The 24,940-nt window shown below is 48.6% G+C and overlaps 1 protein-coding gene across 3 annotated transcripts in view; it reads left to right on the top strand.

The window, feature by feature from the left end:
- Positions 1 to 24,940, top strand: part of DOCK11 (dedicator of cytokinesis 11) — a 175,787-nt gene that overhangs the window by 117,992 nt on the left and 32,855 nt on the right. For all 3 annotated transcript variants that reach the window (XM_082207379.1, XM_082207381.1, XM_082207380.1), the window contains exons 33-44: positions 392 to 467; positions 860 to 972; positions 2,317 to 2,428; positions 3,760 to 3,826; positions 7,576 to 7,623; positions 8,373 to 8,515; positions 9,024 to 9,139; positions 10,660 to 10,797; positions 11,562 to 11,744; positions 12,783 to 12,896; positions 15,352 to 15,567; positions 15,662 to 15,719. In XM_082207379.1, the coding sequence (XP_082063505.1) occupies positions 392 to 467; positions 860 to 972; positions 2,317 to 2,428; positions 3,760 to 3,826; positions 7,576 to 7,623; positions 8,373 to 8,515; positions 9,024 to 9,139; positions 10,660 to 10,797; positions 11,562 to 11,744; positions 12,783 to 12,896; positions 15,352 to 15,567; positions 15,662 to 15,719 (1,384 nt within the window). The remainder of the gene's footprint in view (positions 1 to 391; positions 468 to 859; positions 973 to 2,316; positions 2,429 to 3,759; positions 3,827 to 7,575; positions 7,624 to 8,372; positions 8,516 to 9,023; positions 9,140 to 10,659; positions 10,798 to 11,561; positions 11,745 to 12,782; positions 12,897 to 15,351; positions 15,568 to 15,661; positions 15,720 to 24,940) is intronic.

Below are 24,940 nucleotides of genomic sequence, written 5' to 3'. Positions count from 1 at the left end.
CCAAAAAGCTCTTGGGTTAAAAGTTGTTGTTGTTGTCAAAACAACATAGGAAGAGTTCACTTTATCATCTTCTAGCACCAGCAATGTGGGAAGTGTGCACATTAATTGGAAGGGAGGCAGAACACCAGACGAGCTTTGCTGGCCATCTGGCCCATCATGCTGCAGTGACCTAGTTCCCTTTGGGAAGGTTAAAGGCAGAGGCAAAAGCCTTCTTCTGCTCTTATCACTCAGCGATCCAGTCAGTCTGTGGGGTTTCCATTTCTCTGTCATGACTAATAACCCAAGATCAATGGGGGTGGTGGGTTTTCTTTTGACTCTCTTCATGCTTTGGACTTGAACATGAGCCAACATCCTCCTCCAAAACCTTTCCATCTTTTCATTTCCCCACCAGGCATCCAGAGATGAGTTTATGTGCAATTTCACATTGCCTTCCAACAGGTCAAGCCTAATCGTCGACAAAGATTCACGTAAGCAAGAGAGTACCGGTCTGTGGCAGTCATCCTGGGGATATAGAATTACATTTTTGTCCACCAGAGGAGGCTCCTGAGTTTGGGAAAAGGGACTGGTGTACATTGCTGTAGATACAAGCATTGGCTTCCAGATGTCAAATCCCACTTATGCTGTACATCCAGTGAATGGTCTTGAACAGCTTAAGTACTCAGCCATGCTTGGTCAGTGGCCACAGAATACTGAGTGCTTGCAAGGGGATTGACCATGTGCCCAGAGAATGGGCCACTTCACAGATGTGTAATGTGGACTTTTTCCAACTCAGAAAGAATCTTGTTTCATTTCTGGACTGAGCTGGGACGAGGCACTGCCCTGCAAACTGACTTGCAACCACCTTCTCCTCTCTTTACAGTTTATGGCACAGCTCTCCAGAATGGGCTTGCCCTGAAGAGGGAAGACTCCAAAGGATCCCTCAGCAGTGAAGGGGCAGCTGGCTCTCCGGAGAAATGCAGCACCAGTGAAAATGTAATGCCAATATTCCAGAACTATTTTAAGTAAACACACAGGAGCTCAGACTGCAGGCTTTTTCTAGCATTGATAGAGCTTCACCTGCTTAATTTCTGCATGCTGTTAAAGGTGCAGGAGGGGGACCAGTAGAAAATGTGAGAGTGGGGGTGCAGGGAGAAGTGTCTCCATCTAGAGCTGGCTCCCATTATTATTATTATTATTACTTCCAAGTCTATAATTCTATGATTCATCACCATCTATTTATTAATTAATCACCTTCTAAACCACCATTATCAAGACGATTTACACATGATGATTAGAAACAGATAAAAACACAAAAGCAGCAAGTACATTTAAAACAAGGCTAAAACCCTAACGAGTGGACACTCGTGGCAATGACTCCGTTATCCATCTCGGAAAGCCTGTCAGAACAGAACCACCTTCAGTTGCTCCCATAAAGTGCAGGTAGTGGATGTCTGTTGTATCTCAGGAAGAATCCTATTCTGCAGAACAGGGCCAGCCACACTCCCCCTGCTCCGAGTCACTGAGTTACATCTGTTGTGAACCTTGGTTCCACCCACTGTTCTCTGCTCTGCCCTTCACCCCTCCAGGCCCAATTAGGGACCAGCCACCAAAGCTCTAGAGAATGCAGACAGTGGCTGCTGCTGCTTCTGCTGCAGTGGCTCTTGAAATTTGTAAACAACACTGCTTCCTAGCCTCCAGATGTTGCTCTGGAGCAGAGCTCCATGTTGAGCTGCAATTCGTCTGTTTTTCTTTTGTGCAACGCAGCTGCTGAGTCTGAAGCTTGAAGGGGAAGCATGTCATGAGGGGATGAGAGGGGCTTATCCCTCCTTTCCCCCTCAGCTAGGCATCACCAGAGCAGTGTCGGGGTCAGCCCTTATCAGGACTGGCTGGGGCCTGAATTGAGAGCTGGAGGGAATGTTCTCCATGCCACTTGGTGGAGCTTGAGTCAGAGATGAAAGGCCCCAGGTGGGAGCCTGTGGGGAGCCTAGGCACACCAAAGGGCCCTCTCTGTAGAAGGACAGGCCCCTTGTATTTATACCAGGCCTGGCCAGTCCACTGGCTCCATATTGTCCTCCAAACAATAACAGGGGCCCATGTTGCCATGCTTACCCCCTTCCGTGCCTGAAAAAGGGGTTTGAGCCTTGAATGCACACCACCCCAAGTAGCTCACTAGACTAGGACTCTGCCTCAGCCCTTGAGTCCATTTCAAGCCCTAAAATCTAAACAATGTGACAGATCCATGTGGCTAGTCTTCTGGGACTTCATTACTAACAACTTTTTCCTTTTCTTTCTTTCTGTCTTTCTTGTTCCAATTTTGGCATGTGATGATTAAAACAGATGCGGAGAAGTTCTACACGCAGCAGCATCTCCCAGTTCGGGCGGCTGGACCAGTATGAGATCCGGAGCCTCCTGATCTGCTACCTTTACATCATTAAAATGGTTTCTGAAGGTCAGTTGCTCTGCTGTGTCCAAGAAGGGTATCTTGGCCTTTCCCAGTGTCACTGCAACATGGGTGGGCCACTTAGTGATTTTTCTGCCTATTGCAGCAAATGTAATATGTTGTGCTGGGTGGTTTTTAATTGTATTCAATTGCTTCTTTTATTTATTACATTGTATTTTATTGCATTTCAGTTTGAATTCCATAAAATTCAAGTGATGATGCGATAAAACACAGTGAAATTTAAAAAGCACTTAAAATGCAATTTAAAAATCAGTAAGAATATTTAATGCAGAGACACTGCAGACTACATGAATGAATCTCATTGATCACTGGTAGTCCATGGATCACGGTTTGGGAACCCCTCCTCTAAGCCAACCATGAGTTAACTCAGCGCACCAGCAGCATGGCAGGAAGAAGACCAAAGTGACCATGATCTACTTTCCTGGGATCCATACATTTGCTCATTAGCGGTAGAGTCATTACAGGGCTCTGATATGTGAGCTGGCTGAAAAGTAACATTGAAGGTGACTCCTGGTTGTCGCTAGGCAAAGAACTTCAACTCAGATTGCAGTTTTGGCCAGAAAATTTAATAAAGCTCAAAGCAGTTAAAGTCACAACAAGCTAAGCAGGCTAAGATGCTCCTCCATCAGTTGACCTCCCCCCAGAATTCCTGTCGTAAAGGAGCAGGGCAAGCACAGCATTGGTGTAGCAAGCAAGTGAGAAGCGCCTTTGCACTAGCCAAGCAGATCAGATCGCCTTCTAGTGTGTTGGGCCTGGGACATCTCTCTGCACTGGTGTCTCCACATCCTGGACAGCGGGGAGGGAAACAGCACCTGCTCAAAGTCTGTCTTGTCTTCTGACTTGCCCTCTGCAGATGGAGACTCACTGAGAGGAGCACCCAGCAGGGGAGGGAGTTATAGAGGCAAGAAAGGAACATGAGGCAACATTGGACCAGGCTTCTCTTCAGACACCTCGCTGGGTCCCTCTCCGGGGTCCAAGTCAATGCTTGTGGCATCCTTTCAAGGAAGCTCAGAGGAAGCTCAGAGGTCCAACGGACCAGACGCATTCTGTCCCCACCCTGCTCGTTCCCTCCCCCAGATCATTCGGCTTGAGCTCCTCCCATGCCTCATCCTAATCCAACTAGCCTCCCTAAGATGTCCCCATGGGGCTCATGAGTATTTCCATGTTTGAAGGCCTTACTCCTCTGGCTCATGCAGGGGTGGTCACACCCCTCCACCACTCATGATAATGTCCATTTCATGGAGGGCTCCCAGTAATTGGTACTCTGGGCTTGAGGGAGGGCACCAGACGCCTTGAGCTGTGTTTCCTTTCTATTTCAGATACCTTGTTATCTTACTGGAACAAAATATCCCCCCAGGAACTGATGAACGTCCTCGTTCTTCTTGAGTAAGTTTTTATTTATTAATTGTTTGAGAGTCTTCATCTTAAAAAGGGAAAGGAAAAGTCGTTGGGTGTGAGAAAGTTGATATTTCCAAGTGGAAGAATTCCACCCAGACTACAAATCTCTGGGATTCCACTGGGAAATCAATGACTTGTGTCATTCCCAGTCTGGAAATCAGAGGTCTTAAGTTCAACAGTACACATGGGAGGAGGCATCAACCGATAACAGGAATAACAATGGATCAGACTCTAATACCACCTTATTGGGAAAGGAGGAGGGGGAGGGCTGTGGTGGGGCAGCTGCAGGCATATTTAGATGACACAAACTATTGAGATCTGCTCCCATCTGAGCTCAGGCCTATGCCCAGGACTGAGTTGACCTTGGATAGATGTCCTTTACAGGGCGAGAGGGACTTTGCTCCTGCTTCTCTGTTGCTTTTGATACCATTGGCCATTGTATCCTCCTGGAGAGCTCCATTGAATGAAAGCTGGTGCAATTGTGATACAGTGGTTCAAGCCCTTCCTACAGGACCAAGTCCTCAGAGTAGCATTGGGTGAGGACTTTTTGGCCCCATGACGGTTTTGTTGTGGGGTGCCTCAGGGCGCTATTTTATCCTCATTGCTATTTAATATCTACATGAAGCCACTGGGAGAAGCTGTTATAAGTGTTGGGGGCAAGGAGACACTCAGCTCTATTTCTCCATAACGTTTGAATCAGGAGAGGCTGTGCAGGGCCTGGACTGAGTTGTGGGATGGATGAGAGAAAGTAATCTGAGCTTGAATCCTGGCAATACAGTGGTACTGTGGGTGAGTGGTTTCTGTGTCCAGGAAGTTGGTCAGTTGCCTGCCCTGGACAGGATTGCACTCTTCCTGAGGGAAAGCCACACAGATTGGGGGTGTTCCTGGATTCAGTATTGTGCTGGAGACGCTCGTAGCCTCAGTGACCAGAAGCATGGTAGAGCTTAACCACAGTTTGTTCTGGCACCGGTGGCTCTTCCCTTGCAATTTGTGTAGAATTCTGCAGCAGGGTTGCCAGCAGGACCTGTCAGTACATAACACCTCTGCTCAGAGCTCTGCACTGGCTGCTAATTGGCTACCAGGCCAAGTTCAACATGTCACTACTAGTATGTAAAGCCCTTAATGGCTTTGGGTTAGTTTACCAGTGAGGTTGCTTTACCCACACATGCGCCCACTCGACTGCTTCAATCTGCAGAACTGGCACCACTACAGGAGCCACATAATACTAGTTCTGCTCTGGTAAGAAATCAATCTTTCAGAGTGGCAGCACCCACTGTTGACACCAGGCAACTGCCTTCGCCCTACACCCCATGAAACACTTGTTTAAGCAAGGCTGTCCAGACATCTAGTAGTTACACCTGCCTTATTTCTTTTTAGCTACCATTGATTCTAATAATCGTTTGAATATTTTTCATACTTGTTTTTCAACAGCTTTTTATTGATAATTTCAAGGTTTTATTTTATACTATTGTAAACCATGTCAAGGTGGTTGTTTTTACAGTCAAGTGGTTTATAAATTTTGTTAAATTTTTTTTCCTTTTTCTTTTTTAAAAATAGCAGCACTGTAAAGCAGTTGTGGGAGGCTACCAATTTAGCAGAGGCACAGCAAGGGGGAAGGGAGGAAGGAACTGCTGACAACCTCTCCCTGCTCTTTGCCTGCTCAAAATCCACCTGCCAGCTTCTTCTTTTCTTGCCCTTAGGGGAAGCGATGCAGGGCCTATGTATTGATTGCAGCTTCATTTAGGCAAGCTTCATTCCTGGATGCTTTCATGTAAACCTGGTCCTTTTCTGTGGCCTTCAGAGGTCAGTGTAAATTGGGCTGCGGAAACGTGCTGCAATCTGGCTCTGTGTGTGTTTAGCTTCTCCTGTTCTTGTGCTGTGTTTCTTTTTTAAAAAAGCAACAACACTAGTATGGAATTGATATTTTTAATGGTTTAAAACTATATTTCATTGTTGTGTTTTGCTACGCATTTTTATAAGCAGTGTTGTAAAAATACCTTTCTTAAAAAGCAGGTTGTAAGTATGTTACATACAACAATAAATTAATAGGCAGGTAGAAGAGGGGGAGCACTAAGCACCCTCCCCTGCTGAGGTTTCAGCTTTCCATCACCTGGGAAACTGCTCAGGTAGCCTCCTGGATATCCTTTAGTGGTGCCTAATGGGTGCGAAAAGAAGGAAAGTGTCCTAGTTAAGGAAGTGGGAGAAATTTGATTCAGTTCACATTTAAAAGCAAATTTACTTAATTTCTGCTTTCTGAAACAATACATGCAAACAGAAATGCAGCTGTCTTTTGAAATCTGCACTTCTCCAATGTTTGCAATGTAGTTCTCCAGCTAAATAATGTGTACAAAAATGCACCTACTGGGGTAAAATGTGCATAAAACTGCATATATTAAATTGCATGATATTAGGGGAAGTTGCATTAAATGCATATGTTAAGAGCGATCAGCACTAAAATGATGGTGAATTTTTATGTGGGCCTTTTTAAAAAAAATCACAAACTCTTGTGAAAATATGGGGAACTGAACTTAAGACTGGGAAAAATGGGTACTGAGAAAACAAAGATTGACAGAATTGTCCATTCCTAATCCTAATAAATGAAAATTAAAAGAGAACGAATGGAGGAAATAGAGGAAATAACCTCTTTACAAAAAAGCTCATATATATATATATATATATATATATATATATATATATATGGGACGCGGGTGGTGCTGTGGGCTAAAGCCTCAGCGCCTAGGGCTTGCCGATCGAGAGGTCGGCGGTTCGAATCCCCGCGGCGGGGTGCGCTCCCGCTGCTCGGTCCCAGCGCCTGCCCACCTAGCAGTTCGAAAGCACCCCCGGGGGCAAGTAGATAAATAGGTACCGCTTACCAGCGGGAAGGTAAACGGCGTTCCGTGTGCGGCTCTGGCTCCCAGAGCAGCGTTGTCACGCTGGCCACGTGACCCGGAAGTGTCTTCGGACAGCGCTGGCCCCCGGCCAATAGATGTGAGATGGGCGCACAAACCCCAGAGTCTGTCAAGACTGGCCCATTCGGGCAGGGGTACCTTTACCTTATATATATATATATATATATATATATATATATATATATATATATATATATATATGAAGGGACGCGGGTGGCGCTGTGGGTAAAAGCCTCAGCGCCTAGGGCTTGCCGATCGAGAGGTCGGCGGTTCGAATCCCCGCGGCGGGGTGCGCTCCCGCTGCTCGGTCCCAGCGCCTGCCAACCTAGCAGTTCGAAAGCACCTCCGGGTGCAAGTAGATAAATAGGTACCGCTTACCAGCGGGAAGGTAAACGGCGTTCCGTGTGCTGCGCTGGCTCGCCAGATGCAGCTTTGTCACGCTGGCCACGTGACCCGGAAGTGTCTCCGGACAGCGCTGGCCCCCGGCCTCTTGAGTGAGATGGGCACACAAACCCCAGAGTCTGTCAAGACTGGCCCGTTCGGGCAGGGGTACCTTTACCTTTACCTTTTTATATATATAAAAAAATAAAATAAAATTTGTATAGCTCCTCAGTGGTAGACCCACCTGCTTTGCATGTACAATTTTCCTGTTTCAATTCCCTCCAGACAGGGCTGGGGAAATCCTGGAGTGCTGCTGCCAGTAGGTGATACCAAGGCAAATAGATCAATGATCTGACTCAGAGCGGATGGGGAGCAAGCAGATCATCCTTCCTTTACGTTTGCTTCTTGCACATGACATTTACATGGATTTTTTTCTCCTCTCTTTAGAGTGTGTTTATTTCACTTCAGATATGTGGGGAAAAGAAACATTGCAAGGTATGATTTGAGTGATGATCTGCAGAGTTGGGGAAGTGAACCATTTCTCTCCTTCCTTCCTTCCTTCCTTTGTAATGGATAAAGCAAACTGGAAAAGCAACATTAAAATCCTAAAATCCTAGAATTGTCTCAGCAAAAGACTTGCCCCATAGAGCAGGATGCAAGATGTGGCATGGTCTCAACAAGCCAAGGTCCTCCTCAGGGAACTGGACTGGGTCCAAAATGTGATCCGGAGGCTGGATCAAGCAACAGCTCAAGGCCAAAAGCACAGGCAAGGCACAAACATGGCACGGAGGGGGAACCAGAACCAGATGCAAGGAACAAGGAGCTGATGGCTATTGAGCAACTGGAAGGCTCAAGAGGGAGACCTCATATACTGCAGCCCCTTAGAGCACCCCCTGTGACTAGCCCCAAATGCTAGTCATAAAGGAGCTCCACTGATTGCTTACACAGAAGCTACACATTGACTCTGGGTCCATAAGCAAATGCTGCTCCATTGCATTTCGGCCAGGACCTTTTGGTACTGGCATTCTCAAGGACTGGGTGGTGGTGGCACCACCTGCACCTCTAACAGCTCCAAGGGTTGTCCAGCAGGTCTCTCCCCATGTGCTTGCCTCCCAGGGTTCCTCAGCACTGGTTCAATCACTGCCTGCTACTCAAGGGCTGCCTGGTTTGTCCTCTGGGGACTCTGTGTTTGGCACCAGGTAGGCATGACATGACGCAGCAAAAATCCCTCTCTCCTTTTTCAGGGTCAACGATGCTTGGCTGTCAAAGCACATGGGCACTGACCGGAAATCCCAGACGATGCCAGCCCTCCGCAGCAGAGCTGGGGCCATGCAAACCCGTCTCCAGCACTTGAGCAGCCTGGACAGCTCCTTCACCCTTAACCACAGTAGGTGTTGAGAAGATGCTGAGGGGCAACCACTGGCTGGACTGCAGCATCATCCTGGGAGCTTCTGTGGCTGCTATGTGAATCACAGGAAAGAGGGGGCCCTGGATTTCCACCACATGTTTGGCAGCATCTTAGCTGAGCTACAGTTCCCAAAACCCTTATCAAAGACCCCTGCCTTAGACTATTTGTGTGTTTGAGAAACAACAGCAGGGCAAATGCACCTAGGAGTCTCCACCTCCAGCCTCTGACTTCCATGTTACAGTTGGGAGCCCAAGTCAGGACCTTGATTCATCTGTGGATGTGCTGGGACTTGAACCCAGTTCCCACATATAGTAGCTTCAAGACATTCTCCTTTCAAACCACCAATAGCCCTTGCTAAATCTCTCCAGAAAGCCTGGGTTTAAACCCTGCCTGCAAATCCATTTCTGCTGTCTTCGACAATGAAAAAAGGCTGGAGAGCAACACCTGTCAATGCCACTTGCAGCATCCTTCTTTTCCTTCTTTGCAGGTGCTGGCACATCAGAGGCAGACATTGTGCACCAGGCTTTGCTGGAGGGCAACACAGCGACAGAGGTTGCTCTCACTGTCCTGGACACCATTTCATTCTTCTCCCATTGCTTCAAGGTAAGCGTTGGGCTCTGTGCAAAGAGTTCCCTTTGCTGGCCACCCCTACTCTGGCTGCTGGGCAGGCTTCTGGTGTTGTTTTAGAAAGAGCCTGTCTCTTGGATGAGGCCAAAGAGGGGCACATCTTGCCATCACTCTATTAGCACAGGGATGTCTTGTCTTCCATTCTCCTGTGTTACTATCTTTTTGCATGATGCACAGGGACCATGCTGTCAGAAAGACTTCCTGCCCTCACTGAGGCTTCCTGTGGTGATAGAACGGTGTCTGGTTGCCTTCTGTAGCAGAGAAAGTGGGCTTGCCAGCCAACGGTGCCCTGTGCAACTGGAGCATCCCTTCCCACCCGGGGTGTTTAATATTTCCCTTTGTGTTTTGGTTTTTAATGTGCTTTTTATTGAGCGGAAGAACAGGCGGTGCTTGTCTGGCATTCCTTTGCAGTCTAATGCCCTTATAAAAATGGATAAAACAAGAGAGGAAGATTTAATTTGTGCACTAGAGATGACTTACTGGAGGGCAAGTGGCAAGGGTCTTGTGCTCCTTGTTCAGGGCAGGTCAAGAGTGCCAAAGGGGCTCTGTCCAGCCCAGCCTCCTGTTCTCACAGTGGCCACAAAGGCCCGCAAGCAGGACCTGAGAGCAAGAGCAGGACTCTCCCCTCTTGCAGCTTCCGGCAACTGCTGCTCAGTAAGCACTACTGCCACCAGCCACGGAGGCAGAGCATGGCCATCAGGGCTAATAGCTACTGATAGCCTTATCTTCCATGGATTTGTGCAACCCTCTTTTAAAGCCATTCAAGTTGGTGGCTATCATTACATTTGGTGAGAATGAATTCCATACATGCAAAGAAGGTATTTCTTTCATCTATCCCAAATCTTCCAGCGTTCAGCTTATTTGGATGTCCATGACTTCTGCGCAGTGAGAGGGGGAGAAAAAACCTCTCTCTATCCACTTTCCCCATTTTATGCACCTGGATCATGCCCCCCACCCACCCACCAGTCTTACTAGCCATTCCTCCAGACAACAAAGCCACTCCTTAATCATTTTGGTTGCCCATTTTCTCAGCCTTCTCTAGTTCTCCAGTATCTTTTTTGAGGTCCAGCGACTTTCTTTCCAAATTGTTACAAGTGGCATCTTCACAGCTTTCTTCTGACCTATTAGAAACCCATGGAGTCCACTGCTCTGGGTCCTCTAACCAAACCCTTGCCAGCCTTCTAAAAGTGAGCATTGGTGGCTGGTCTAGTATGCTTATGCTGCTGTTCAGATTTTAAGTTACATTTTTGTGATGTAGCAGTACCACCTTGGTTCCAGAAAATGCTGCCCCCCCCCAAAAAAAACCCCAGATTATATTTTCTGTTTCCATTTGTGGCCCCTACTCTTGTGTACTCGTTCAGCACTAATTTGGTGCAGGCGTTCAGAGGTGTGTTATTTGCCTGCTCAGTCTGGGGCAAGTGCCAATAAGCTGTTTTCTGGAAACATGTGCTTGCTCTGCCAGCCCACCAAAATGAACCCTCACCCATTTTTTCCAGAACCAACTCTTAAACAACGATGGGCACAACCCACTGATGAAAAAGGTGTTCGATATTCATATTGCCTTCCTCAAAAACGGGCAGTCAGAAGCAGCTCTTAAGCACGTCTTTGCCTCTCTGAGAGCTTTCATCAACAAGGTAGGTGAAGGAGAGTGATTATTGATTATTGTTATTTATTTTATTTATGGACTGCTTCCCAAGAGATATCCTGAAGCAATTCACTAGATAGATGTGAACTAGCCTCTATTTGCCACAGCTGATTCACCAGCTTTGTGGAGGGGTTCCTATTTTACTCCCACATTGAGAAGTTTTGACCTATAAAGCCTTAAACAGCTCAGGACTGAAATACCTCAAGGACCACCTCTCCCCACCTGAACTCCCCAGACCCTGTGATCATCATCGGAGGCCCTTCACTGTGTGCCTCCTCCACAAGAGGCTCAGAGGGTGGCAACAGGGCGTTTTCTGCAGGGACTTCCCATTTCTGCAATGCTCTCCCCAAAGAGGCTTGCCTGGCAACATCTTTGCATATATTTAGGCGCCAGGCAAAAAACCCCGTTTATTTTCCACCAGGCCATTGGCTTTTAGCTGCCTGTGGCTTCCATCAGTGAGTGGGATATTTTAGTCCTGCCCTTTAAAACTATGAACAAGTTTGGGGTATTTCTTTATGATGGTTTTAGTGCTGTTCATTTACTGTTGTTAAGCTGCTTTGAGCTACTTTTGTCTAAAAATAAAAAGTGATTGATCAGTCTCATTCATTAACAATATCTTATAACCACTTCCACCATGATGGGCACATGATCAGCTGAAACTTGTCATGCTTTTTAAGAAGGGAACGTTGTTCTTCTTGCTGCCCCCACCTTTGCCCTGCCTTTAACCTCTGCCTGACCTTCCACCCCATCCAGTTCCCCTCGGCCTTCTTCAAGGGGAGAGTCAACATGTGTGCCGCCTTCTGCTATGAGGTCCTCAAGTGCTGCACATCCAAGCTCAGCTCAACCCGTAATGAGGCCTCTGCCCTCCTCTACCTCCTCATGAGAAATAACTTTGAGTTCACTAAGCGGAAAACTTTTCTAAGAACCCACCTCCAGGTTAGTGAAAGGGGAAGTCTTGGCAGGGCGTGGGTGGAGGGGGTGTTGAGGGGGCAAAGGCAGGCGAGTTGAGCTGAATGCAGATCTGGCACACGGGGCCAGCATTGTATGCAAAGAGCTCAGCTCCCTTCCAGGTTTGTTTACGCAACTTTTATGTTAACTGTTTCGCTCCCACAGAGGCACATGGAGGTTTCATATATATTTCCCCTGTGTGTGGTGAGCTCTTCAAAAAACAAAAAGGCAGGGTATGGAATAGGTTCATGTGAAATATTTTAATGCAGTTCAAACACATGAATCATTCTGCTGTTCTTGTAAATTAAATCTCCAGAGTAAAAAGTTGTGAATGTGCTAGAAGGGTGTTCTGGGAGTGGGCACGTTTATTTATTATTCCATCCCCTCTGAGGAATTCCGAGCAACGTACATCATTTGACAGGCCCCTCCCACCTTTGATGCTCACAGAAACACTGCCAGGAAGGCTGAGAGAGAGTGATGGCACAAGCCCACCCACAACCTTCATGCCTGAGTGGGGATTTGAGGCCAGGTCTTCTCCCCACTAATCCAGAACTCTAGCCAGTAAAACACACTGGCTCCCAGCTGTACAAGGCATCATTTTTGCAATGTCCCTTGATCAGAAGGAGGCCAATCTAAAATGATGATACATCCAGAGGTAATAACAAGCAGCCTTCTCCAAGAGTAGATGTGCCTCCTCCCCCCGCATCTGGAGTTATTCATTCCTGAAGCAGAAACCCAGTGGAACCATCTGCCCCTACCAGGCACAAATTGGAAGGAGCTTGTCTCAGAGCATCATCCTGTGCAGAGCTGCAGCAGGCACCCTCCCCTATGTGAGCAGCCAGTTTGCTCACAGGAGGTTCTCATTTAAGTGGTCATTTTCTTGCAATGTTCAGTTTAGGGACTACCATCCTGGGGGAAACTTGGTTGTGTGTGTGCAAAATTGGCATTCCTTTGATTTCCAGTTGACTGATGTGGGTTTTCCAGCCTGTATAAGTCTGAAAACAAAGCCTTCTGCTTCTTCAATAGATCATTATTGCGGTAAGCCAGCTGATAGCTGATGTGGCACTTAGTGGAGGGTCGAGGTTCCAAGAATCGCTCTCAATTATCAATAACTTTGCCAACAGTGACCGGCCAGTGAAGGTAAGTTTGATTCAATGAATCAAAAAGAAGAGAGAGGCCAGGCCAATAGGAACATAAAAAGCTATATGCCAAGTCAGACAAGTGGCCTATCAAGTTCCATACCCTGACTGGCAGCCGCTCTCCAGGGTTTCAGGCAGGGGACATTCCCAACCCTACCTTGGAATGCATTGGGGACCTTCGGCGTGCAAAGCAGAAGCATATTTATCCTGCTTATGAATGGTTGGAAAGAACCTCAGCTGAAGTCCATGGCGTGAAGGAACAGATCCAGGAGTACAAGTCCAGCAAAGGATGGGACAGGGTTGTAATAGGTGAGGGGGTAACAGTGGCACAGGAAACTCAACCCCCTGACTGACAGCTTTACATGCATTTGCCTCTGCAACCAAACATCCTGCAGATACTTTCTCAAGTTCTCCTTTCTCTGGACTTATTTTTAATGGCACTGCAAAATATCACATCTGGATCTCATCTAAAACTGAGCCATAATTATTTTTTTAAAAAAAGTAAGTTCTGGCTCAGGGTTGGGGGTATGGACAGATTCATGAAACCTACAACCTCACCTCACCTTGTTCATTCCCACACCAATTGATGACATCAGTCATCTTATTTTGTTGGGGAGGGGAGGTGTCCCTAGTTGCTGACAGACATCATTTTCTTCATTGCCACCAACACCACACAAAACTCTAGAGTGGGGGGTGGGAAGCACTGCCTTCACTCTGAGTTGGCTTTGTGACAATTCTGTTTAGTCATGAAGCCAAATCAGAGTGAGGGCTAAGGTTTTCAGTCTGGGGTGGTGGGCAAGAATGACACTGATTACCAACCACCAGCAGCATATCAACTGCAAGTAAGTTCACCCCACAATTCACCCCTGTTTATGCCTCCCCAGGTTGCCAAAACAACCTCCTAGCTTTGCACCCTGCACACAGGTAGTGAAACTGGCAGGGTGGTGGGGTGCTTTTGGCTCATCCCTGAAAACGTGTATAATTTAAAACATCCAAAAGCAGTTACCTTTAAAAGCATGCTAAAAGCAATTACAATTAAAAGCATTCTTCCATCCAGTGATTTTGAGGTTGCTAGGAAAAGTGTTCTTCAGCCACGAAGTGCTTTGAAGTTTGATAACAGTGGAGACAGGCACACCTCACTAGGGTGGCATTTCACAACCGGGGAGCCATCAGCTTTTGAAGAACAGGTGTGGGGGCTTCCCATTTTGATGGGACTGGTTAATTTTCCTCAGCCCTGCGGTCACCTCTCCCTCCCCTGCAAAAAACTCTGCTGTTAGTTCCACATAATGGGGGGTGGGGGGTGCAAGTAGGTAGACTAATACCAGCTTGGGAGGAGGGGTGCGGTTTAGATGAGGAAGCTGCAAAGAGGGGTAAACATCTCCCTGTTGCGCAGATCTGGCATGAGGCGGGGGGGGGGGGGGTTGGCACTGCTGCTTTTACATTGAGATAAACTCTTCTGGAAGTTGGGAGACCTCTTGTTTGGGGCAGCAGTGCTTCCAAATACCAGCCGCTGAAAACAGCAGAAGGGGAGAAGGCACTTGTGCTTGAATCCTGCCATTGGCCTGATCCAGCAGGCTCCTCTTATGTTGTTATCTGACCCTAGAGGCTTCTCCAGACAACCTATTTAGAGTTCAATTACCCTGATTCGCTTGTGCAAAGCTTCTGCAGCAGCTGATTAGGGAGGGGTGCAGTACCTCTGTGCTGCAGAAAATTCCAGGTTCAATCCTTGATGACATCTCCAGGTAGGGATGTGAGAGACTTCTGCCTGAAGCCCTGGACTGCTGCTGCCAGTCTGTGCAGACGATACTGAGCTAGCTGGATCCAGGGTCTGATTCAGCATGAAGCAGCTTCCTGTATTCTTAAACCATGCACTTTATGGAGCACTAATTCTTAATGGTTTATGGGGCGATTATGACCACAAGTATTCATTGTGCATTCATCCTGATCTGCTTGTGAGGAGTTTACACATCTTCCTGTTAGGAATTAATTTAGCTCAAGCTTTTATATCATAGAATTGTAGAGTTGGAGAAGGCCCCGAGGGTCCTCTAGTTTAACCCCCTGCAAGGCAGGAATCCCAGCTCAAGCATCCATGACAGAGGGCCATCCAGCCTCTGCTTAGAAACCTCCGAGGAAGGAGAGTCCAGAGCTGCACAAAGGAGACTCTTCTTTGTATTTCCCCATCACTTTCCAAACTGCAAAATGTCTCTGTGTTTTGGGGTTTTTTAAGTGAGAGAGTTGTGCTCGGGAGCCATTCATTCATTTCAGATGCACAAACAAAGTTAATAAGAGCCTCTGCTGTGCCTGGCCATTGGCCAATCTAGTCCAGCATCTAATTTTCACAGTGGCCAACAAGAAGTTCCAGAATGTGCTTGAATCCCACAAACACAGTAAAGAGGCACCCCCAGCCCCCCGCTTCACATCCGCCTTCACCCTGACTCTTGACTTTTTCATGTCAGCCGACGTCTTTTCCGTCTGAAGTGAAAGACCTGACCAAGAGGATCCGGACGGTGCTGATGGCCACAGCTCAGATGAAGGAGCATGAGAGGGACCCGGAGATGCTAGTTGACCTGCAATACAGTTTGGCCAAGTCCTACGCCAGCACACCAGAGCTGAGGAAGACCTGGCTGGACAGCATGGCCAAGATCCACTTCAAGAACGGAGATTTCTCCGAGGTAATTCATTGCTTTGCCTGGCCCTGGGCTGCCTGGATGAGACATGTGGGGCTGGGGGTTATTCATGGCACTAAACTCTGCCCTTGTTTTGCAGGCAGCCATGTGTTACATTCACATTGCGGCTTTGGTGGCAGAGTTCCTTCATCGAAAAAGTAAGTGTTTTTGAAGAAGTTTCAAGTGTGCAGAACTTCGGAAGGTTTGTTTCGTGCTGCCGGGCAATTGCAGTTGCCTTGTGGAGTGTGGGCTCGTTTCTTCAGTTCTTGCATCATCTTGAAGCACACCATCCTGTGTTTTCTTTGTTTTGTAATGGATTGCTTTTGGATTCTGCTGGCTTCGAGCCAGAGTCATTCCCACAATGGAGGAAGTTGTGGGGGATCTGGACCTGAGGGAGGGAGGGAGCAAAGTGGCAGCAGAGGCTGAGCAGAACCTCGGGTGGGTGAGGTTATGACACTGTGGCTACATAGTCTTATAGCCTGGGTAGCCATCCATCAGGGATTGTTTGATTGCTGCATGGCAGGGGCTTGGACTAGATGTGTCCCTTCCAACTCTACAAGTATATTCTACTATCCTCCACCCCTAACCTTATAGGGCTGCAGCACCAGCCCCTCAGCAGTAGAAATTCAGCAATTTAGCAACTGCTAAATTGTCACTTCACTTCTTGCAGGGAGGGAACCAGGCAGAGGGACTTCTTGGTATTGGTGCCTGCCCTGTGGAATGCCCTCCCATCAGATGTCAAAGAGATGAACAACTACCTGACATTTAGAAGACATCTGAAGGCAGCCCTCTTTAGGGAAGCTTTTAATGTTTAATAGGTTATTGTATTTTAGTGTTCTGTTGGAAGCCACCAAGAGGGGAGGGGGAAACCCAGTCAGATGGGCGGGGTACAAATAATAATAATGATAATAATAATGATAATAATGATAATAATAATGATAATAATAATAATAATAGTTGTTGTTGTTGTTGTTGTTGTTGTTATTATTATTACTATTATTATTATTATTATTATTTCGGTCCCACGATGAGGCATGAATACTGATTGGAAGGTATCCAAATGGTTCGCATTCTCCAGGCATGCTTGGAGTTGTTCAGCAACATAGTGGGTGGTACTGAGTTAGGTTTTCCTCAGAATAGACCCACTGAAATTAATGAAGTTAGGTTCATTAATTTCAATGGGTCTACAATGAAGGAAAGTGAGTTGACTAAGACCCAGTATTTTTTTGGAAAATGTACATGACATTTCTGTCATCACCTGATGCCTTCACTTTGTGAATACAGTTCTCTGTCCTCACACACACTTGTATTAGAGAAATGCATAAGTATGTGCCATTTATTTATTGTTAAAAAGAGAAGTGGGACCCTTGCCAACCTTGTTGTGGATTTGGACCAGAATAAGGAACAAGCGCATGTGGTTTGTGGTTCATTGCTGCACTGGATTAAAATGGACTTTCCAGGGACCATTCCACCTCGCAATGTCAGAAATTAAATTCATGACTGTAGTACTTCATAGAAGGCAAACAATGGTTTCTGCAAAACTGAACCTGACTCTTTAGTCCAGGGCGTGAGGAGGGAGAAAGGGGCTTGTTCAGGCATAATAATAATAAACAACTTTTATTTATATCCCGCCCTCCCCGGCCGAAGTCAGGCTCAGGGCAGTTAACATCAAATATATAACATTAGTATAAAATCAAACAATATTTAAATGACAGGTCAAAATCAAATTAAAGTCTAATTAGATGGCTTTCCGCAGGGTTAGGGTTGGGAACAGTAAGTGCTCATCGGCCCAACTGTTTACACTGATCTTATATGGGCCTGTGAGAATGCTGGGAGGCCCCTTTCATATTAGTTCTTATAGAAAAAGAAAAGGGGAGTCAGGCTGAGCCCTGACCAAAGGCCAGGCGGAACAACTCCATCTTGCAGGCCCTGCGGAAAAATGTCAAATCCCACAGGGCCCTGATCTCTTGTGGTAGAGCATTCCACTAGGCCGGGACCAAGCCCGAAAAGGCCCTGGCCCTGGTTGAGGCCAGCCTAGAGGCCCGGGATCTCCAAGGTGTTATTATTTGCATACCGTAAGGTCCTCCATGGGACATACCAGGAGAGGCGGTCCCGTAGGTACGAGGGTCCTAGGCCGTATAGGGCTTTAAAGGTCAAAACCAGCACCTTAAACCTGATCCTGTACTCCACTGGGAGCCAGGGCAGCTGGTATAGCACTGGATGAATGTGAGCCCACAGCGAAGACCCCGAAAGGAGTCTCGCTGCGGCATTCTGCACCTGCCGGAGTTTCTGGGTCAGTCTCAAGGGCAGCCCCACGTAGAGTGAGTTACAGTAATCAAGCCTGGAGGTGACCATCACATGGATCACAGTGGTGAGATCAGGGCGAGAGAGGTAAGGGACCAACTGCTTAGCATGGCGGAGATGGAAAAATGCCGCCTTTGTTGTGGTTGCAACCTGCGCCTCCATGGAGAGGGAGGCGTCGAGGATTACACCCAAACTCTTGACAAAAGACGCTGGCACTAATTGCGTCCCCGCAAGAGATGGGAGTTGGCCTCCCAATCCCATATTGTCCCAACCCAGCCAAAGGACCTCTGCCTTTGAAAGATTTAGCTTCAACCGGCTCACATGCAACCATCCAGCCACAGCTTCCAGACATCTGGTCAGTGTGTCTGGGGCCGAGTCAGGATGGCCATCCATCAACAGATAGAGTTGGGTGTCATCAGCATACTTATGGCAGCCCAGACCAAAGCTCCGGACAAGCTGGGCGAGGGGGCGCATAAAGATATTAAAAAGCATCGGGGAGAGAATTGCACCCTGCGGCACTCCACACACCAAGGAGTGGTGCAACAACAGCTCCTCCCCTAACACCACCCTCTGTCCCCGACCAGAAAGGAAAGAGCGCAGCCATTGTAAGACTGTGCCCTGAATCCCCACGTCGGCAAGGCGGTGGTCCAGGAGTTCGTGATTGACCATGTTGAAGGCTGCTGACAAGTCTAAAAGGATCAGCAGCCCCGACCCGCCTCAAACCAACTGCCTACGGAGATCATCTGTTAGGGCGACCAAAGCTGTCTTGGTCCCATGACCAGCACGGAAGCCGGACTGGAATGGATCCAAGGCCGATTTTTCATTCAGAAATCCACCAAGCTGTTCAGCAACCACTCTCTCAATCACCTTACCCAGGAACGGAAGATTTGAAACCAGGCGGTAATTGGATAGATCTAAAGGATCTAATGATGTTTTCTTTAAGAGCGGACGCACCACTGCCTCCTTCAGCTCCCCTGGGAAAGTCCCCATGCCAAGGGACAAATTAACGATGTCACCCAGGGGGGCCTGCACCTCATCTGGACACGCTCTAATCAGCCAGGATGGGCACAGATCAAGAGGACAGGTGGTGGGCTTTCCAGCTTGGAGGAGTCTGTCCACATTGGCTGGGAGTATCTGATGTGGACGTGGTCCAATACTGGATCCGAAACAGTCGAGGGGCCTCCAGTTCTGTTATTGTATCCAAATTGGCAGGGAGGTCACGGAGGAGCAACAAAACTTTCTCCGTGAAAAAGCTCGCAAATGCCTCACAGCTGTGTGTCAGATTCATATTTAAATCTGGCCTTCCAGATACCCAATTATACTAGAGACCCCATTATACTAAAAGGTTGTGCCGGGCAAGAGCTAGCGGATGCAATGGAAGCTGCGAAGTAAGATTTCTTAGCAGCTTTCATAGCCATCTCATAGGCTTTCATAAGCGTCCTATATGATGTTCTTGACACTCTGTCACAGGCTCCCTGCTGTACTCACTCTAGCCGTCTGAGGTCGCGCTTCATTTTCTGGAGCGCCTCGGTGAACCAGGGGGCCCGGTTTCTGCAGGGTCGCAGAGGGCGTCTAGGTGTGATCTCATTGATGGCTGCCAAGAGCCGGGTATTCCAACCCTCAACAAGCTCACCCAGTGAGCTGCCAGGGGGAGCAGGGTCCCACAAGGCCTGATGGAGTCTATCAGGGTCCCTCAGCCTCTGCGGGCGAGCCCAAATAGGCTCGCCACCTAAGCAGGGTGGGGGTGGAAAGTCAATCCTGGCTTTCAGAGCGTAGTGATCAGACAATGGCAACTCCACGAAGGGGGCCATGATCACTTCTACGCCTGCTCCAAGGACCAAATCCAGCGTGTGGCCTGCTTGATGTGTGGGGCCCGAAACAAACTGGGAGAGCCCCCACTGGTATGAAGTTTACGGCATGTAGTGCCTTAAAAGAGAATTTAATGAAAATGATTTACAGGTGGTACATAACACCAGTCAAGCTTGCAAAAATCTATCATCTGCCCGATAATAAATGTTGGAAATGTAATGAAAGTGAAGGTACATTCTTTCACCTTTGGTGGACATGCCCAAAGATCAAGGCATTTTGGGAGATGATCTATAATGAAATGAAAAAGGTATTTAAATATACCTTTCTGAAGAAACCAGAGGCCTTTCTCCTGGGCATTGTCGGCCAATTGGTGCCAAAGAAGGATAGAACTTTTTTCATGTATGCCACAACAGCAGCAAGAATAATTATCGCAAAGCACTGGAAGACACAAGATCTACCCACTCTGGAAGAATGGCAGATGAAGGTGATGGACTACATGGAATTGGCGGAAATGACTGGCAGAATTCGAGACCAGGGAGAAGAGTCGGTGGAAGAAGATTGGAAAAAAATTAAAGTATTATCAGGGGATGATTAGCTGCTTGTGCTTAAAATAGTGCCCCTTCAGAGTTTGTGCGACCCCACAAACCTCTGTGTGTGACAGAGCTCCTCAGACATGTCTGCTCTAGTCACTTGTAGAGTCCGACAGTGGCTGTCTGCGGAAGCGCTTCCAGCAAAGAAGTTCCTTAACGGAAACGCGTCTCCTGGACTCACGACGTGACAGCTTCCGGCGAAGCATAGGTCTCCCTGCAGTTGCTTCTGACACCTCCCCGCTATTTTCGCTCGAAGTGTCTCTCACCCCTTTCTCTCCCCTTCTGCTTCCTGCCTGGGCTGCTGCGTGTCTCTCAGCATTACTGAGATCCTCCTCCAGAGACCCCGCGCTCCCCCTGCTGGTCCCTGCTTTGGCTGTTGACTCTCTCCCAGTCTCTGGGAGCCCTATCACTTCCCTTTCCTCCGATGTCAGTTCCCTGACATCCACCTCCCCTCCAGGGCCCCCCTCTCCCCCGCCCCTACTCTCTCCTCTGGGCGGTGAGGAGCTGAAACCCCTAAAAGAATCCTCTTCATCTTCCGACGTCTCGAACATTTCCCTCCATCGGTCTTCGTTCCGACTCGCTGAATCCTCCTCCACCTCGGAATCGGCGAACCCCTCCAACTCTTCTTCTTCGTCGGTGGTGGCGAAGTATTCCCTCCGGAACCTCGCCACTGGCTGGGGTTTCCGAGGGAATCTCTGATGAAAAGTTTCAATCAAAACCTCGTCATCTACATCCTCTGCCCTGACCCAGGTGTTTTCCGACTCCGGCTCCCCTTCCCACATTACCAAATACTCTACTTGCTCTCCCCTCCACCTGGAATCGAGAATCTCCGCTACATGGTAGCTGTGTTCTTTTTCCTCCATAGCTGGTCCCCTATTGACCCTCCCCTCTCTGTCCCCTATATACGGTGACAGCAATGATCTGTGGAACACTGGGTGTAACTTCATGTGGTTAGGTAACCGGAGTCTGAAAGCCACTGGGTTGACCTGTTGCGTGACTTCAAATGGGCCCAGCCTTTTGGGTCTTAACTTCTTACAACCTCCTTTAAATGGTAACCCTTGGGTGGACAACCACACCTGGTCCCCCACCCTAATGCTTTCTCCTTCCCTTCTGGTTTTGTCTGCCTGCCTCTTATATTCCTCCTTCGCCCTGTTTAAATTAAGTTGGAGCTGGCGATGGATCGCTTCCATTTCTTCAACGAACTGTTCTGCGGCTGGAACGCTCCAGTTCTCCCCCTCCCCCCCTGGGAAGGCTCGGGGATGACACCCGTGATTGGCCAAAAAAGGGCTCATTCCCGTGGACACGTTCTCCGCATTGTTATAGGCAAATTCTGCCAACGCCAGCTTCTCCACCCAATCATTCTCTCTGTCATTCACATAACACCTCAAATATTGCTGGAGGACACCATTAGCTCTTTCCGCCTGCCCGTTGGTTTCTGGATGGCGGGCAGTGGAAAAATTCACCTCTACATGCAATAAGCTCATGAGCTTCCTCCAGAACCTGGAAGTAAATTGTTTCCCTCGGTCCGAAACCACCCTCAAGGGGGCACCATGCAATCTAAACACATTTTCCACAAACAATTTAGCGGTTTCTTCTGCTGTGACCGCATGTGAGCAGGCTATAAAGTGGGCCATCTTGGTTAACAGGTCTACCACAACCATAATGGCTGTCTTCCCTTTGGACCTGGGCAGATCAGTCATAAAATCTATTGCCACTGCCTCCCATGGTCTTTCCGGCGTGGGTAGTGGTTCTAATAAACCTGCCGGTGCCCGCCTCTCCCCCTTGGCTCGTTGACATCGGTCACACCCTCTCACATACTCCCGCACATCTTCCCTGACCTTGGGCCACCAGAATTCCCTGGTAACCAGCCACATGGTTTTGTGTTGCCCAAAATGCCCTGCTGTGGGGCTATCGTGCAGTTGCTTGAGTACCTTTTCCCTCAATTCTCCTTCAGGTACGTATAACGCTCCCTTGTAGTACAACGCCCCGTTTCTCTCCTCAAAACCCCCGGGTTTGTCTCCCTCCCTCCTGAGACCCCTGAGTTTGTCCTGGGCATATTCATCCTGCACCGTTCCCTCTATCAGTTCCCTTAGCCCCACCAATGCCGCCCCACACACCCAGCGATCCTCGGGAATGACATGGGTCTCTTCGGGTGCACCCTCTCCCTCCAAATATTCAGGTTTGCGTGAGAGAGCGTCCGCCCTAACGTTCTCCGGGCCTGGTACGTAACAAATCTCAAAGTTAAATTTGGAGAACTCCTGGGCCCATCTCAACTGCCGTTGGTTGAGCACTCGCGCAGTTCTCCAATACTCTAGATTCTTATGGTCCGTGCGCACTTGCACCTTCTGTTGTGCACCAATTAGTAGGTGCCTCCATCTCCGGAAGGCCTCATAAATCGCAAGAAGTTCCCGGTCGTACACCGTGTAGTTTCTCTCAGATTTGTTCAGCTTTCGCGAAAAGAAGGCACACGGTCGCCACTCGGACCCCTCCTTCCCCGGCTGCAGAAGAAGCACCGCCCCTATGGCTCTGTCAGAAGCGTCTGTTTCGACCCTCAGCTTTTTTTGTAAATCCACATGTAGAAGTTGTTCGTCAGAGGCGAAGGCCTTTTTCAGTTCCTCAAACGCTCGCTCCGCCTCCCCCGTCCAAACAAACTTCTTTTTGCTGCTGAGACAGTCCGTGATGGGCGCCGTCAGGTGAGCGAAGTTTCGGATGAACTTACGATAAAAGTTTCCAAACCCTAGGAACCTCTGCACATCCTTCTTAGTCTTGGGGGTTTTCCATTCCAGCACCGCTTGAACCTTGCCGGGGTCCATGGCCAACCCCTTGTCTGACAAGCGGTACCCCAGGAATTCCACCTCATTGGTATGAAACTGACACTTCTCCAGTTTCACCCACAGTCTGTTGGCTTGCAGCCTGCTCAACACTTCTCTGACGTCTCTCACATGTTGCTCCTCATTCTCCGAATACACCAACACGTCATCTAAGAAGGCCACGCAATTCTTGTAGAGCAAAGGCCCCAGTACATGGTTCATAAAGGCTTGAAAACACGCGGAGCCTGCTTGTAATCCAAAAGGCATAACGAGATATTCAAATGCCCCCAAAGGGGTGAACATGGTGGTCTTCCATTCATCCCCTTTCCTTATACGTATCAGGTTGTACGCCCCCCTTAGGTCCAGCTTTGTAAAAATCTTTCCTTTTCGCACCCTGGTCAAAATATCATCAATCCTGGGCATAGGAAAAGCCACCGGCTCTGTCACTGCATTTAGGGCCCGAAAGTCACATACCAGTCTCGGCTTGTCCGTGTTCTTTTTATCCACAAAAAACACTGGGCTACCCCCCGCTGCCTTGGACTCTCTGATGAAGCCTCTCTTCAGGTTCTTGTCAATGAACGCTCGCAACTCCTGCATCTCCCTGTCTGACATGGCATACAACCTGCCTACAGGAAGCTGTGCTCCAGGGAGTAAATTGATCTGGCAATCAAAGGGCCTATGCGGGGGTAGTTGGTCAGCCTCCTTCTCGCTGAACACGTCGCTGAGATCAGCATACTGTGATGGCACCTTCCCCTTCTCCATCACTTCCGTCCCTGCTAGGGTGGCTTGGGCCCCTGCTGACCCCTTTTCCCCCCTGCAGTGTTCTAAGCAATGTGCGGAACCGAAAGAAACCACTCTTTGATGCCAGCCCACCAGCGGATCATGTAGGGCTAGCCAGCTCATTCCCAAAATAATGGGAGCGCCTCCCAAGGTGGCCACATTAAACGCTATCAGTTCTGTGTGCCTTGCCACCCTCATTATCATTGGGATGGTCTGCAAGCTGACGCCTCCTCCCAACAGTTCTCTGCCATCGATCGTGGTCACCTGCAGGGGGTTGCTTAAGGGGATAGTCTGTATCTGGTGTTCAGCAGCAAACTCCTTGCTCATGAAATTGCAGGAGCTGCCTGAGTCCAACAGCGCCTTTATTTTTAGGGGGTGTCCATTTTGCAACTCTAGCGACACTTCAATCACTAGAGCAGGTCGAGGAGCTTCTGGCACTGGCACTTGGGGAAGGGGCACTTTCACTGCTCTTTGGCCTGGCTGCAGTGCCCTGCTGGCAACCAGGCGTTGGCTTTTACCTGCTCCGTTTCTCCCTGCTCTTCCCCCTCAACAGTTCCCACCATCCCTTGCCATTCCTTCCTCTGGGGGCAGACTCTGGCAAAGTGGCCTGGCTGTTGGCAGAGATAGCATTTCCGGGGTCCCTTTCCCTCCTTCTTCGCCCCCTCACTGGGCTTTGAAAATGCGCGCGCGCGGGCTGTTCCGATTTCCATCGGCTCTGCCGGCGGGAAAGCTGGCTCAGGAATGTCTGGAATGCGTAACTCCTTCCAACGTTCCCCTCTCCCTTCCCGCCTCTCCAAGGCTCTTGCCTCCTGGCGCGCTCCAATGGTCAGCGCAGATTTGGTCAGCTGATCCATAGACACCGCCCTGGGGCTCCTGGCCAGCTCGTCTTTCACAGCTGAAGAAAGACCTTCTTCAAATAGCATCTGAATGGGTGCTGCCGCTAAATCCCACCCCAATCTGTGAATCAGCATGGTAAATTCAGTCCAGTACTCACGGACAGATCTGCTTCCCTGCTTGCAAGCCATTAGCTGTCTGCGCACTACCCCCTCCTCAATATCGCTGGAGAACATGATATCCATTGCGCGA

Source organism: Podarcis vaucheri, assembly GCF_965113315.1.
Source record: "Podarcis vaucheri genome assembly, chromosome: Z".
Lineage (NCBI taxonomy): Eukaryota > Metazoa > Chordata > Lepidosauria > Squamata > Lacertidae > Podarcis > Podarcis vaucheri.
This window is presented reverse-complemented; position numbering and strand designations above follow the sequence as displayed.